The 16,178-nt window shown below is 40.6% G+C and overlaps 1 protein-coding gene across 1 annotated transcript in view; it reads right to left on the bottom strand.

The window, feature by feature from the left end:
* The window catches only part of ahrra (aryl-hydrocarbon receptor repressor a), a gene marked incomplete at both ends in the record, with an annotated part of 59,008 nt that extends 47,142 nt beyond the window's left edge, over positions 1 to 11,866 (bottom strand). Inside the window, 2 exons of the mRNA XM_083901744.1 lie at positions 10,027 to 10,208; positions 11,805 to 11,866. Of these exons, the coding sequence (XP_083757870.1) occupies positions 10,027 to 10,208; positions 11,805 to 11,866 (244 nt within the window). The remainder of the gene's footprint in view (positions 1 to 10,026; positions 10,209 to 11,804) is intronic.
* Positions 11,867 to 16,178: the final 4,312 nt, after the last annotated feature.

Genomic DNA, 16,178 nt, shown 5'->3' with positions numbered 1-16,178 from the left:
CAGGCTCACTCATTTGATGATAATTCGGCAGAGAGCAGGAGTTCATTTCGAGTTCATACTGCTCTGGATGCACCGAGCGCAGAAAAAGGCCTGCCAGCTACTCAAACATACACACACACACATAATCCCTTTTAAACACCCCATTGGATCACATTTGAATTAGCTCTTGTTATTAATTGGCTCTTTCTGACAGAAATGCATGCTTTACACAGCTCAATTAATTGGATTTGCTATCACAGGAATTTCCTGCGGTAAAGTTACCTGACACTTTGCCCGGCCAACCAAATCTGAGATTGACAAAAGGAACCCCCCCTTCACAAAGCCTCTCCTCCAAGTAACTCTAACTTCACATGACATGATCAGAGGAGCTATTTTTACTCGGGCGAGTTACGTGCTGCTGTTTTCCTATATCAAATGCTGATGAAAGCGGACCTCATCTGGCTGACGGTAGTTAGTGTATCGAGCTGTATCGGGTCAGATGCCACCTTTGGTTAGTGATCTTTCCAACCGCATGGAAACATATCGATTTACATTAGGGAACAACAGAAACCAGGCCCAGTCACTGCTGTACACTGAAGCAGGCTTCAATTAAGTTAAATAAAGGTGACAGACAAAACAAATGCTCTCATATGCAGGATGCCCATGGCAGCCAGAAGAGAGACACGACTTAATGACATGTTGTACACATGGATGTCACGCAATTCCATCTTCAGAAAAACAACAGGGATTATTACCAATGGGATTTCTTATAAAGAGCATATGCTCTATTTCCTGACCATTTTGTTCCATCACTCAGCTCTACACTGGTTTTCTGGTATGTATGAAAAACTAGGAAAATCAGAATTCATAATGCATTTGCCTTTCTGATGCAAGGTTTATAGACAGGTGAGATTGTCTACTATGTTTCCTAAGGAAAACGTTTCATCAGACACAAGTGACAGCTTGTTAGATAGCGTTGGTTTCTCCCTCTCACACCCACTTCGCCTGTTCGTGGTTTGTCTTGGTAAGACGTTGCCACGTATCGTGCCAGAGCAGCAGGGCAATGGAGTTCATTCATCAGCCACTATGAATAGCAGCTCCAGGCACTCGGTTTGCTCATCAACAGATCACATTACCAACACCTCTGAACTTTTTATGCTGGTGGCTATGTTAAATTGGTTGTGCCGTAGCTAATAGGCGCTGGGTGTTCACCAGGAGAAAACTGGTTGGCATTTGAGACTGATGGCTGGTGTTCCGTTCATGCGAGAGAATCTATGTCAGGCCATCCATTGAATGTCAGTTGATTGTTGCTTGTCTCTAATCCATGCAATCAGGACAATGGAGGTACAGAGACAAGCTTGCCAATAAGCTAATTTGATTTCTTGGATTCTACTTTCCTGTTTTCTAACAATGTTAATCAAACATAACTCACATGTGTTCTTGTATTGTTGATAAATTGTTGAATTAAGTTTTGTGAAATTTGGTGTTGCCACAACATTTCATTTTCCAGCAAAACTCAGGAAGCAGTTTTGCACAGAATTGCCTGCAGCACGCCACAGCAAATGAAAAAAAAAATGACAGTGTGGAGCCTTAATGAGTGATTGAATGTGTTTTCAACATGTGGCTTTGGGCGGAAATAAATCTGAAAGCTATACTGCATGTTTGCATGGAGATAAACAAAGTCTGTTTGTTTGTTGTGAGGGGATGAATATAAATTGGCAATGTGACATTATTTAATCTAAGCCAAAAGGGCGTAATTGAGGTTAAGTATGGTTAGAGTGGGGTGCTTGTAAAAATAGAACACTGCAAACCAAAAGCAGAACAAATGTTTGTAATAGGAAATACATCTGCCAAGAACATCATCATTCAATAAGTGTATGTTAAAACTGAAAGCCATCACAGCAGGCTATAAGATTTCTAATTGAATGCCATGATATAAAAATATGTAAAACAACAGCCGGGATTTGTCAGAAAGTTTGTAGCATCACTGTGTGCTTTAACTGCTTCCATAATATAATCGTCATTTTCATCTCCAGGGCATTTGGTGCTTGTTGCTTCCCTCCGTGTCCCACAGTGCTTCTCTCTCTATCAGGCAGCGCCGCATGCTAGGCGGTAGCCTTGACAATAATTACACAAGACACCTACCAACAATAGTGTTGGGCCAACAAAGGCTTCTGCTCCTTCTGCATGAGTCCTGGCTGTCTATTCACACTCACTCAAACTCAAACACACACTCTACCCGTCTGTTCACACACACACACTCGCACACAAACACACCTCCCGTTGCCGCGCAGCCGCCACTAGCTGTTACAGTTAGCGTCGAAGGGGGCCCCCCTCGGCACTGATTTGAGTAATTCACTTATGGCCTTTTGTGATCCCAGGGGGCTCCGCTGGCCCCCCAGGCCAGCTGAGCCCAACTCCACTCAAGCGAGTTCAGCGTCTGTGGCACGAGAGGGCAGGCAGGGACAAAGCCAGTGTCATGCCTTTGATTCAAGCAACTAATGAGTTAGCTGTGAGGATCCTACATGCATACGGCGGCTTCGCCATTCATGGTCCTCAACACATACAAGGGATTAGCATGGCTGGCCTGTCGCACTACTTAACAGCTTTGTGTGGCTGATTACTGCAGAGTGGGCAAACACTACACATGCAAGAGGGTGGGAGAGAGAGCCGAATTGCAAATAATGTGCAATTTAGCATATAATCACGAGGCGGGTAATAGCCGTGTTAGCTGCGACAAACAAGCTCATCCAACCTCTTAGGAAATATCTAAATGCATGAAAATTCTCATATTGAAAGACATTTCATATCTTAAATTAAAGTATTCACACTATTTTGTTCACAATAACTGAAGAGGAAAGGATAGGAGTGATAAAACCTTAGGTGCATTAGGTCTGTCATAACAGTGAGAACACATTACCATTTATTCTCGGAATATATTAATCAGTCATCCCTCTCACTCTGACTGCAGAACTCTTAGCATGCAATTATAGACATCGCATGTGGAGGAAAGAGGAAGGAGAAAAGCCTTAGCACTGGCATTTAGTCTGATCACGCACTCAACATGTCGCAGGCGAGAGGTGAATTTTCATTCAAAGAGGTCAATGAGACAAACAAGAAAGAAAGAAAGAAGAATCTAAAATGATTTGACAATCAATCATAAGCGTTAAAGTAAATGTTCTCAGCTGCGCACACACACATCAGGGTGAATTTGTTAATACACATCTAATATCTAATGATCTTATTAACTGATGAAAAGAATATAGTGATCTTCCGCGTGGCTGCAGCTCTGGTCCGTCTCTAACGTGAAAGCTCATCAGCTTTCGTTGCTCTTAAAAAACATGACCAATTCGTGCCACTAACACCAGTACAGCACTGGCCAGTCTGCTTATATATGTCCCCAGGCCTGTTGTGACATATGACATTTAACTGATATGATGGGCTGTTGGGTGGAATTCCTTGCATCCTTTGGGCTTGCATGCACCATGTGCTGGAGGACTCAAATGTGCAATCATCAGGCGCAAATAAAGCGTCAGGAAAGCAGCATGTGAGCATCGATTCACAGCTCATTGAGTTGATACTCATTGCCCATGAAGTTTAAATGATTCCAAGTGATTCCTAGTCCCACTAAGCCTGTGATTGGGTCGTCAACAACAAGGGCGAACGAAAAGGTCTAAGGGTTTGACCTTCGCTGGATTTGAGTGTTCGCTCCAAAAAAGGTTTAGACAGATGTAACAAATGGGTTAATGAGCTGTGCAGCACAAGTAGCCTTTGTATAGCCACAACATGGGAACCTCTGATATGAGTATCACAGGCGAGCCTAAATAGATCCCTTTTAACACTCCAAACTATCCCAGTTCTCATCAAATGATCAAAACTTCTTGTGGTGATGCCAACATTTTAATGTTGCAGTGTGTCAGTTTTGGTGATTTTTTGTTGTTGTTGTTGTTGTGATTCTGCCTTTGTTTGGTATTTATGAACACAAATTATCATTTGTATGCCGTGCCCTTAAACTGAAAACCCACTATATCATGCCATACTATCAGACCTGACAGAGGGAGCGGTAATGTGTAAACAGCTGCAGCACAGGAGCGGGCAGATGCAAGAAGTGTTTCTCCTGTCAAACTACCGAATGACCAGGGTTTTTGAAGCCGAAGACTTCACTTCTATTAAGTTATGTGAGTGTTTGTTCGTGCTTTCAGTCATACTCCAAACTTTTTCCCACAAGTCTCACTTTACTAGGACAGTGCTGCTGTTGCCTCCATCTGTCTTGACATAAAATGAATCACTTCTGGTGCACACACCAGGCTACACGAAATCTTTCAAATTTTTTATATTTAAAAGTCTCATAATTTAACCAGGAGTAAAAAAAAGAAGAGTTTAAGATGATTCCATTTAAATGTTTCGTAGAATGAGCTTCACCGGGTCATAGACAAAGCCATCAAAATGACAATACCATTTACCCAAGACTGTGGAGAATTTACTAGTTGTAGTTAAATGTTTACCACAAATATTTAATAGCTACATTTTACTTCAACAATCCAAACCAAAAGTACAGTGACCACACCGTGACCTTTGTATTGCTTAACCATGTCACTTCACTTATGGTGTGTACAGCTCAGTGATTTGTCTTGGCCTCTGCCCTGGTGTCCTGTCTGCAGAATTTAGAGAAGGAAAGAAGTTTAAAGTTCACTGAGAGTTTAGTACACACAAGGTCCAGCTATAATCTGAACTGAACACTTTTTCACCCCTGAGCAAAGACTTCATTCAGGAACAGCTATCAGCACCACTTCCCTCTTTGGGAAATGAAACACTGCACTTGTGTTGACTTGATTGGACACAGATTTAACAGGAATAAGAATAATATTCGTGAATGCCCCGCTTTCACTAATATTATTCCCTTTAGTTATCTTTTAATTTCCAGATGAGAGAATTAGAACCAAGAATGATTGTTTTTGCCTTGTTCTTTGCTTCCTCTATCTTGGTTACAAAATCGTCTCCTGTCTGCCGGCTGACGTCATTAGTGGCATACACGAAGTGTGAGTCTGTGGGGTCTGTGGCCTTTCTCTTCCTCTTTCACTGTAGCTCAGTAAGAGTCAGACAACAAACATCCTGAAACTGTCTCGCACACATTCACAGATGAGCAGGTGCAGACGGCTGCTGTACAAACTTGTGTGTGGCGACGAGACGATCAGCATGCGAGGTTATCAAACATGGCGTACGTGGATATACTTGCACTTGAATCTCTCATCACATTTCTCTATGTCTACATGTGTGTGAGTGGGCTCCCATATATACCGCATCAACACCCTGACTGGTCCGACAGCTATGGGGGAAGGCGGGGCATTAATTGAGGACTTCCAGACACATACACACATTTATAAATGCACCTCACTCTGGTGGGGATACATTTACACCACAAGCATTTCGATTTGGGCATGAGATTATTTTGGTGGTAACTTTAGGTTTTGCGATGATATATTGCAAAGACGCTGCCAGCCTTCAGAGCGGATCATTTACTGAAAGCAAAGCAGTACCGCACTGAAATGATTGTTGATGTCTGGCGAAGGGCACTGTTCAAAACTGAATATTTAAATGAAAAGGGTTGAAAAATAAAGTTGTTGTAAAGCAACCAGAAAAAGATTATTACTCAACCAAAGATGCAGATTAAATTCTTCAAATTATATACGTTATCAACATATCCTTTCCTTGAGGGTATGAGGTAATTTCAGCTTGTCTGGAAAGTAATTTTACAGTCTCTTGAAACAAACAACAAAACAAGTCAACAAGTATCAAAACAGCTCTGAACACAAAACTACTGAAAATGAAGTTGGTCCAGACGTTTTAAACAACGTGTAAAATGTGACATAAAGGGATGATTATAATCATTCGGCTTTGATGTTGGTCACAGACAACAAAAGCTTCTTCTTCTCCTTCTTTTTATTATAGACACTAAACTCGTACAGAATCTAACAATCATCGACTTCAATCTAACTTCTATGACTCTGTAATTGGGGTTGACACTTAGAAAAAGGCATACGATCGCATAAGAAAAATGAAAAATATGCATTCGTTTAAAGCAAGAAAGTTAAACATGTTAAGAAGAGAAAGCATGATTTGGAGGTTCCTGTGAGTTGGAAGATGGTACACTGGAGGAGGTGAAGGACACAGAGATAGAGGGACGGGGGGGGGGGGAGGTGCAATGAGATGCAATGAGAAATACTGATATCTGAATGGGGAATCTGATGATGGCAACACGAGAAGACCTGAGACGTCGTCAAGCTAGAATTCTGTCGCATCCCATCAAAGAACCGCAGCACACACAGTCAAAATAGCCACCATGGCATTGCGGTGAGTAATACACACTCGCACTCGCAAAAACACAGGTGCACACAGTCATGTCTAAAGAGGCTACCTTGCTCAAAGGCCCTTTGACAGCAGCTCTATAAATCAGAACAAATGCCAAGTTAAGCAAGCCATGTGTGGATTTGAAGCAGTTGTCACAAGTTTACCGCAAAGAAGTTGTTTTACTAAGTTGCGTTACTAAAAATCCAAATCATTTGGCAGCATATTTTAATGCATTATTACAAATTACCTCAACTGATATCAAGCCCAAAGCAGAGCAATACAACAGCCGTATTTATAGAATGACAGGGTGCACATTAGAGAGCAAGGACTGTCCCTCATTATGTGGTCTATGATCTCTGTCTTAAATCTCCCATCTGATTCTCATCAAAAGCTCTGTTGGCTTCTCGTCTTGTTTGAGCCAGTTTCAGTTCATATTAGTCAAATAGGCATCAAAGCAAGAGAGGATAAGAGAGAAGGAGGGGGACAAACAGATGAGGGAAGGATTATAGGTGGTTGACAACAAAAAGCATGTCACATCTAGTTGAGTGCAGGTGTTTTACGACACAACAACCTGCAACGACAACCTGTCACCAATGACACAAATGAACTGAGAAAGGGGGATAATGGCTCTTTTTTTTTAGAAAAACAGACGAATAAACTAATTGAATGTCTCATACAAAGCAACATTCTAGTTTCAGATAATGGGATAAAACGCAATGGAGCACAGTCACGCAAAAACAAGACTTTTAAAAACACACACATCACCAGAGGAGGAATAAAGACAATCGGGGCAGAAAGACAAAGGAAGGATAGTTAATCCGCAGGGTAAATATTTAACAAGCTCAGCAATTACAGTGAGGGCAGAGGCCTAACACGGAGGAGAAGGGAATTATAGTCTGCCGATTGTCAACAAACACACACACACACAATTGCACAAAAAAAATATATAAAATAAAATATACATTTAAATAGTGGGACTTACTTTCAGCGATTGTGTTTTTATTATTGGGACTGTTTTTTGTTAGTTGAGCTACGACATGTTTCTGATTCAGGAGTGACTCTTTCTATTGTGTCCAAATAATAAGGGCGTCAAAAACACACTTCACCTTTAATACGACAGAATCTTTTACTAGGTTTTCCTAACTTTATGAAAGTATCTGAATTTTATATAGTTTGTATTGTGGCATGTCCATTTTAAAATAATAGAAATTAAGATTTTAAATTATTAATTGTGCCATTTTTTCCTGACATTAATGAATATGATGGTGAAATAATGCTAAACAGGATTTCTGTATGTAGTAACAATAACAGATGCATGCAACTAGCAGAGGGGTATATTTGCATCTAGTGCACTGGCACACGGTTTATTGTGCTCCACCCATGAGCAGTCACGCAACGGACACATGGCAGAATTTCAGGTGCTTCCAAATCCTCCTGCTCCTCGTGTCTCCGAGCCTCACACTATACATAAGATACACACATATGTATCTTATCAATATATGTATTTATAAATCATAAATCGATGTCTTAAAAGGATAAGGCAAGTGATACAAGTCAACCTGAAGCCAAATCCTGTACTCACTGTATCACAACTCACTGAGCTGGACATCAGTCCCAACTCAGTAGCAACTTCAAACAGTCCCTCCAGTGGACAAACAGGAGAACTGCATCTCTACAAGTGGGAAGAAGTTCATCTTTATTCTTCCACTATGAAACAGATGATGAAGAAAAATAAAACTTTTCGTTGCAGATTTTTTGTGGTTTCATGTCAAGCGTTGATAGAATGAGTCACTGTCACAAAAAAAAAAATATGATGATGAGTCGATCTAACCTACAGGAAGGATGTGGACGTGTAAATATTACTCATCTTACAGATATCTGGAAATGATCTGGCCTCACTCAATGTTTAAACACCAGTGTGAAAAGTGCAATTGCAAGACTCAAACGAGTGGACCGAAGAAAGATGGATGGAGAACCCAATCCCTTCTGTTTTATTCTAATTAATCCCATTAGTGGGGAATCAAAATGCAGCTAAGCTGGTCACTTAAGCCACTGCTAATAAGGCGCACAGCAGAGGCAGAGAAATCAAATGCAAATTTTGGCATTGAAGCATGTTAAGAATATTCTGAAAAGAGGATATAAAATATTTATAGACAAATGCAACTTTCACCGTTCATTTAAAAAGACTCCCTTTGAGGTGAGCTCAAAGAGATTTGTATCTTTATCGGCTATGAGCACTGCCAAACAATATAAAAGCAATGAGTTGTATATTCACATGCACGCTCAAGTTCCCTGCTCTGACTGCACTGACGCTCACTGAAGCAGCAGCCTGTCTATGTGCGTGAGCCTTTATCCAGGAAAGGGACCTTCAATAAGTCCGATTAGCACCTTTACTGTATCTTTGCGTGTTGGCTAAGCTAAATGAGGGTAAAATAACAGAGTATAACACGACAGGATGCCAGTTGTTGTGCTTACATGGCGGACTATGATGGAGATTAAGGGTACAGTAAGTATCAGAGGAGGAGAAGGTGAAAGAGGAGAGCCACAAAGATGGCTGCAAACTTTTCAGCTGGACTTAAAAAGAAAGCAGGTCTCCATGAGGACTCTCTTCACTCATCCTCCTTCCGCGATGTTATCGTGCACATTTTTCCAGCAGGACAGTGGGAGGATGTTAATTCTCCTTTCCTTTTTCAAATTTCTCTTCTCCAGAAGTGTCACATCCAGCTGTTACAGTGGCCTCCTTAAAGGTTAAAGCAGCCACTAGGGCCGGCCGGCCGGCAACAAAATACGCTCCAAAGATGCCCATTAATATTTCAAGACGATAGTGGAGAGCAAGACGCAGGGCATTCCCTGAATGACGGGAGTGTGGGAAAACACACAGAGATGCCACCACAGACGCCTTATACAAATAATCATAGTCGTCTTCAACTCACTCAGAGAGCAAGATGGGAAACTGAAACTACACAACGTAAAAGTTTTCTGTCCAACCATGAATCCAAAAGTAATAACAACCAATAAAACCTGCATGTCCAGCCTTGAATTAGCTTTGTTCTGAATTAAAATCAGTTCTTTCTTCTTTATCATGAGACAGAGTTCTCAGGTTTGTTCACGTCTCTGAGAAATTATCAGCCGTCTATGATCAGCCCTTTTCCTGTGGTCATAGTCTGCACTTTAAATTGATTTAACGGTCACATGCTACTGACGCAAACTATAGACCATGTACGGACGATAAATACTGTACACCAAAAATATATTAGTGTGTGTGTTGTCACTATCCCACATACTAATAAAAATAACATAGTTTGTCATTTACTGACTAACTTTTCTCTGTGCAAAAATATATTTTATTATATAGATTTATTCTCATAAAGTCAGGATAAAACTACCTGTAATGCTGCAACTACTGCCGTATTTATTAGTGAACATTAATTAGTTTCAAATAAATAGTTGCACTGCCATATTTGTGATATATTTATGGACGTCCCCATACCACAACTACTCGTGTTGACAATTTAAATAGTTTACCATTTTTTGTACTTTGATTATGTAAATGTGAACTTACATATGTTACACATACATATGTAAATCAGAGAATGCCAACCAACGCAAAGCCACACACTTGCACACACACACACACTTTGCATACAGCAAATATCAAAGCCCATTCCACAGCAAATGTCATCTCTCAATTGCCTCTACCTTGAAAGAAACTTTTGACACGGAGGTAGGAGACTGCGAGGCGCAGCACGGACAGCTTGTCCAGCTTGGAGATGACATCCGGGGGGAACGGCAGCAGGCTGGCCAGCCGGTCCAGCTCAGCATTCAGCCTGTCCCGATGCCGCTTGGACGGGTTGGTTTTCTCATTGGAAGAGGACGGCTTCCTGAGGATGAGACAGACAAAAACAAAAGTTTTTTTTTAAATGTTAGTCTTCTCTTAATGGCAACGTTAATACTTGGCAAGACCTTTTCATGAAGTTAAAATGCAGTTGCGAGGGATGTTATACTGTGGCTACTGAGAGTGTATTTAATGTATCTTAGCATTAAAAACTTCCAAACACACTCATATCCACTCTGTGTGAAATGTAAGCAATACCTGAATAATGAAATGCTTCTATTTTTTTTTTTTTTACTATCACAGTAAACTGTTTTTATTCATGTCAGTTTGTTTTTATAGCTGTTCCTGGTTGTTATTATATAAACTTGTATGGTAACCACACCTTGCCAACCAAAGCTCAGACACATGACAACATAAACCACACATTTCCTTTTGACACAGTCTTCCCCAATACATCATGCACCACAGTGCCTTGTGTTTAACGCCAGCGAATTTGATTTATTTGTCTTCACGACGAGACAAAACTGATGGCCTTAGCATTTTTATCATGTCAAGTTTAAGTTGTTATCAGTTGAATCTTGTAGTTTTACATTATAGTCCAATATCTTTATCTTATTTGCTTCATTATTGTGATGAAGGATCCAGTGATCCCTGATATTAAAGCTCATGGACATGCAGCAGAGAAAGCAAAATGGTTGCAAGTTATTTGTGTATTTTAATATGGTGAACACAACTTGACCAGCAGAACTTAACATGATCCGCATATGTAATGGTCAGCTCCGGTTTCCACCACTGAAAGTCTCCACAGAGACAGAAAGCGTTTACGTGAATGCTTTGACGTTGTTTCACGTGACATGTAAGAATCACATTTTGCACTTCTTGGTGTTGAAAAATACACAAAGAAACAAACGTGAAACTCAATTTTTGATCAGACTATTCAGCCGATGTTTACTTCACTTTGTGGGTTCAAAAACAATACATGCACAACCAAAAAAAAAATCTTTATTCCAAAATTAAACAGTCAGTAAATTACGAGAGGCAATGAATTATAATTCAAAGCCCTAAATCATGCGGTGGCATAAGTAGCAGAGTAGAATTTCAGATGTAGTTTCCAGTCCATGTACATGAGTGATTTTTGATGTGGCAAAAGTTTCCTCTCAGATGAGCAGTGAAGGCAGTGCACAACATGAAAACATTATAAACGCCACAGGCCTTGCTAAATTACCACTTCCCTGTGCAAAATCTTATATAATACATTCACTATTCAGACCTCAGGTGACAAGTCTGCCCCGAAACAAAAAGAAAAACTCAACTTGCCTTTTGTTTCTATTGATTTAAATATGAATCTTTACAAATAAGAGATACTGACATTGAAATAACATGATAATGTTGTATATTTGCAACAAGAAATTAGGTAATCACTATTTTAAATATGCTTAGTTATGCTTTTCAGTCAGTACACCAGTATACCTGCCTGTGATTCGGTGTCCTATACTATATAGTCAAATTATAAGACTTTTCCCTGCATGTAACCAGACCAGAAAACAACTAAATTTTCCACACAACACTGGAGTTAAAAAAAAAAAAGAACAAACAGAAGGATAAGCTTTATTAACATATAGGCTGTGAGTATATCCTTAACTGTTTCTGGATGGGTTTCCTCCTCTTTCTGCCCGCATACATGCAGTCTCCCGGAGGAATCATAGTCATGCGCTCCGTGGAGGTAACAGGTGCGCTGCGGAGGAAATAGAGGGACGTTAACTTTACATGGAAGGTTGTGAGCGCCATAACAGGTCCAGGTTCATTGCTGCCTATAAAAATGAAATAAAATAGTAATTCTCTAGGTTCAGTATACAATAAAAAAACAAACATACCAGGACAGATGAATCAATAATTACAATTGCAACAAAACCACAAGTGTAAATTAGAAAATGCGTTTTAAGTTAAACTACAGAGACGGTTACAAATTATCTTATTAATATTAGAGAAGAAAACACGCAGGACCCCTGGAAATAAGAGGTTCAGTTAAATAATAAATAAATAAATAAACAAAAATAATCACACCAAAACATTAAAAAAAAAAAGGTCACTAACCCAATTTCTGTGAGGATGTCAGTTAATTCCAGTATAGTGTTGGTGGCTGCGGAGCCACATTCACTTTTAAGTGCAGAAAAAAAAGAGAGAGATGCGTCTCCCAGGGTGCACCGACGCGGTAATGCAAAGTGATAAATCCAAGGGTGAATAAAATAAAGCGTCGAGGTCCTGTGCGCGCGCTCCGAGCTGATGTTTTCATCAGCTGCACTCTGCTCGGGGCAGATGTTGGCTGATGCTTTATACCCAATTGAGTCGCCTTCACTTCCTCGCGTTTCAGGTGGCGGATTCCTCTGAATGACATGTCGAGCTCTTCGCACGCAACTCTCTGCCCCTCACACACACACACACACATACACACATCACACACACACACACACACACACACACACACACACACACACACACACACAAACATACAAGGCTTATGCTGCTTTCATGTCCTGCCTGGAAATTTGATTTTTCTGTTTTACATTATTTTCTAATCGGCCTAAATTATATTATTTGTGACATTTCCTAACGAAAACACAAGACTAGCGTTCCCAGTGAAGTTATCAATTGCTTATTATCGATTACCAGGTAGCGAATTAATACAAACATTACAAGTTACCTAGCCTAAAACTATTGTATTTTGCCCATCAGACAGCCTTTTTGTCACTTTTACAACATTTGACATACATCCAAAATCCCATACTGTATCTCATTAATGGATTAACATGTTTTCGAGACAAGTTAATCATTGTGTGTTTATGTTTAATCGACGAATTCACACAGAGCGCACCAATGGTGGCCATTTTTACGAGGTGTCCGTGAAAGCAGCAGGAGCACAAGCGGACCTGAGTTCACAGTCGCGCGCCGCGCACACACAGTCGGTGAGCAGCGAGAGAAGAGGGATCACACGCGAAGGGCACCGCGCGGAGAAATCCACCTCCGGGGCCCAGCACCGACCTCCGGGGCTTACCATGAGTGTGTCCGCGGTCTCTATCGTACGCGGAACCAAAGTTCACAAGAAGAAAAGTGTTTTTCGCGGTGGACGGGACTTTGCGTTCGTCCGCGGATGGAGCGTTTAGGTTCAACACAAGTGGCTCGGATTTAATACGAGATGTTGAGTATGTGGGATAAACTGACCGTGACACCGCTGTTGTGTTGCAGGATTAATTAAGTATCCAGAAATCACAGCCGCACATTGGTTTTGAGATGTATGCGCTTGTCATTGTGTATATGGTTAACCGTCAATTGTTGCAGGCTAAATACATGTAAACGCCTTTATTTTAAGATGCTACGACTAATTGTTTTTCTACGCCTTTACGTTGATTGTGATACCCGGAAGTGCTCGACTCATCTCGTTTTTAGTCATTGTTTGGTTTAATAACCGACTGCGCTCTCAGTGTTTGTTCAATGCGGTGTCCTGAAATCACGAAAGGAAAATTGTCACAACTATTTTCCCAAAGCAGATTTTTCTGTTCAGAAACTCTTAAAAGGCGTTTATCTACAGAAATAAGTGTACACTGTAAAATCCTCGACCAGTTCACTGAATGTTTAACTCAAATCATCAATAACATTCTTGTTGTGTGTTTCTAGTTTGTGAATCCATGAGACTGCATCCGTTTAGTTTGTTTTAAGGTTGCCAGTAAAAGTTTAACATAATAAAATATGACATTTAGTACATTGAATTGTTGTGTGTTGTCAGTGAAACATGGATAACCCTCTTGATCTCATACACAGCATGTAATCTCTACGACAGGCCGCTGCACTGCTCCCTAGTGTACATAATCAAGCACTACAAGCACAAACCCCAAACAAATCACCCATGAGTGTTTGTGTGAAATGTCAATATTTTTCTTGTTTAAATAAATGTGACATTGCAGAGGAGAATGATAATGTGCCACATGTGATCTCTCTCTCACACACACAATCAAAGCAAAATGGAAGTAATGGGATCGGGTGTTGGTTGAAAGAGCTGCTTCAAGTGACAAAAACAAAGTACACAAAGATGCAATGGACACCTGTGTAAACATCAATGTAACTTAAAACTTCAATCAGGGCTGCACCATACATTCAAAATGTATTGTTGCTTTTTCAGCATGTGCAATCAATATCAACAATATCACAAAACAAGAGTTTGCCATCAAACTCCCTCTCATACTGCAACACTCATAATATAGTTTGTGGGCAGAGAGCAAATGCAATGTCTGGGTCTATGTTAGCAGCAAGCCCAACCCAGTTAAGACAATACACTGTGCACAGTACTTGAGTATTTGTTTATGTCAAGTCTTATTGTCATCACGATATTCAACAATGTTATCTCATATTTTACCGACTATCATGCAGCCCTATTCAAAATGATAGAAATTACAACATGTCAAGGGAGAATAGGATTGTAATTTTTCTATTGATGAGTTAATAATACTTGATGAAATACACATGTCCAAAATGTGACGCTGTGATGTGTCTCCATCCACTTAATTTATTACTGTTAAGCAGAAATAGTTGACCAATCTAATCTGTAATCTGAGGAGACTTCCAGTGGCCAAGGGGATTGCTATCTTGTCATTAGTGTTCATAAAAATCATTATCTTACACTTACCTATTGAGGTAAGTGTATGCGAGGAGCAAGACTACAGCCTCTTACCAGAGGTTGTTTTGACAATTCCAACTCTGTTTAAAAATGTAGCATGTGTCATAACGCAGCCTGTAGGATTGCGCCTTTGATTAAGCAGATGGCTGTCGGTCATCGGCACTGTTGTGCGATCAGGAGTGATGTTTCATATGTTGTGACAGGTGGGGTCGCGGATCTGCGGAGGTCCTAAGGTCATGTTTAACTCTGTCAGTGGCTGCGATTTAAGTTACTTTGGTATCAATGCAAATCCACTGACAACACAATCCAAGCTGCCTTCCAGATTAGCCCGGCCTTAAAGGCCTGCTAACACGGCAGAGGGGACCCTTCGCACGCAAACCACGTGTGTGTGCATCAGTCCGTGTCTGTGTATGTCTACCGTATGTGTGTGTATGTGGCTTAAAACATCATTTCAGAATAATAACCATGGAGCAAAATAGCACTCAGTGAAGGCCATCTGCCAGGTGCAGCAGTGTGGCTTTCATTGATTAAGATGTCTCTGTTAGCATCATCATGGGACTTCAGGAGACATGCAGGGCCATGACATGACAAGTTGGATTCTAATGGACATCCATAATTAATTGGAAGGGTCAATACCGGAGACTAGCAAACATACACTCGTTTCATCTGTCATTTAGGGCAAGCCCTTTGTGTCATACAAGACGACACAAGCCTGTCAACATGTGACAATTCTATTCCAGGAAACATGGTGCGATCTAAGCTGTCGGCCTAAATTTAGTCAAACCATGAGATTAACCTTAACTCATCAAACAAGACAACACAGTTACTGTTGCAAAGTAAAAAAAAGGCATTGTCAGGATTTGTGGAGGTGCGGCAGCGTAATCCATGTCAGCAGAGAGCTGTTAATGGGAGAGACCAGATCAAACAGTCCTCTCGGGTCACGACTCGATGGAAATACCCTGCAGACAGTACAGTGCATGTGTGCATGCTTACCTGTACGCATGCACACATGTATGCATACAACACAAGCATGTGGAGCATGCAGTGATTGATAGATACCACAGATGAAGAGATCAATGTTAGTCAAAGTACAAGAAACAAATCAGCTTTGGTCTCACACAGCTTTCAAATACACAACAAACTTGAGTCACATAAAGAAATAGAATGCAATGTTCACAGATAGACTTCCCATGGTGATGTTGTGGCTGATCCTCAGTTATTGATATTTAAAAGTCTCCTACCTATTAGTTCATCTTATCCTGGGAGTATTAGGATTTCAGGGTGCACTTCTTATTTGCCACTGCCATGTGCCACCCAACCTATACAGCTCTGTGCCTGCAAATAACC

The sequence above is a fragment of the Microchirus variegatus genome (genome assembly GCF_963457635.1).
Source record: "Microchirus variegatus genome assembly, chromosome: 15".
NCBI classification, from domain to species: domain Eukaryota; kingdom Metazoa; phylum Chordata; class Actinopteri; order Pleuronectiformes; family Soleidae; genus Microchirus; species Microchirus variegatus.
The sequence above is the reverse complement of the archived record's forward strand: the minus strand, read 5'-3'. Positions and strand labels throughout refer to the sequence as shown.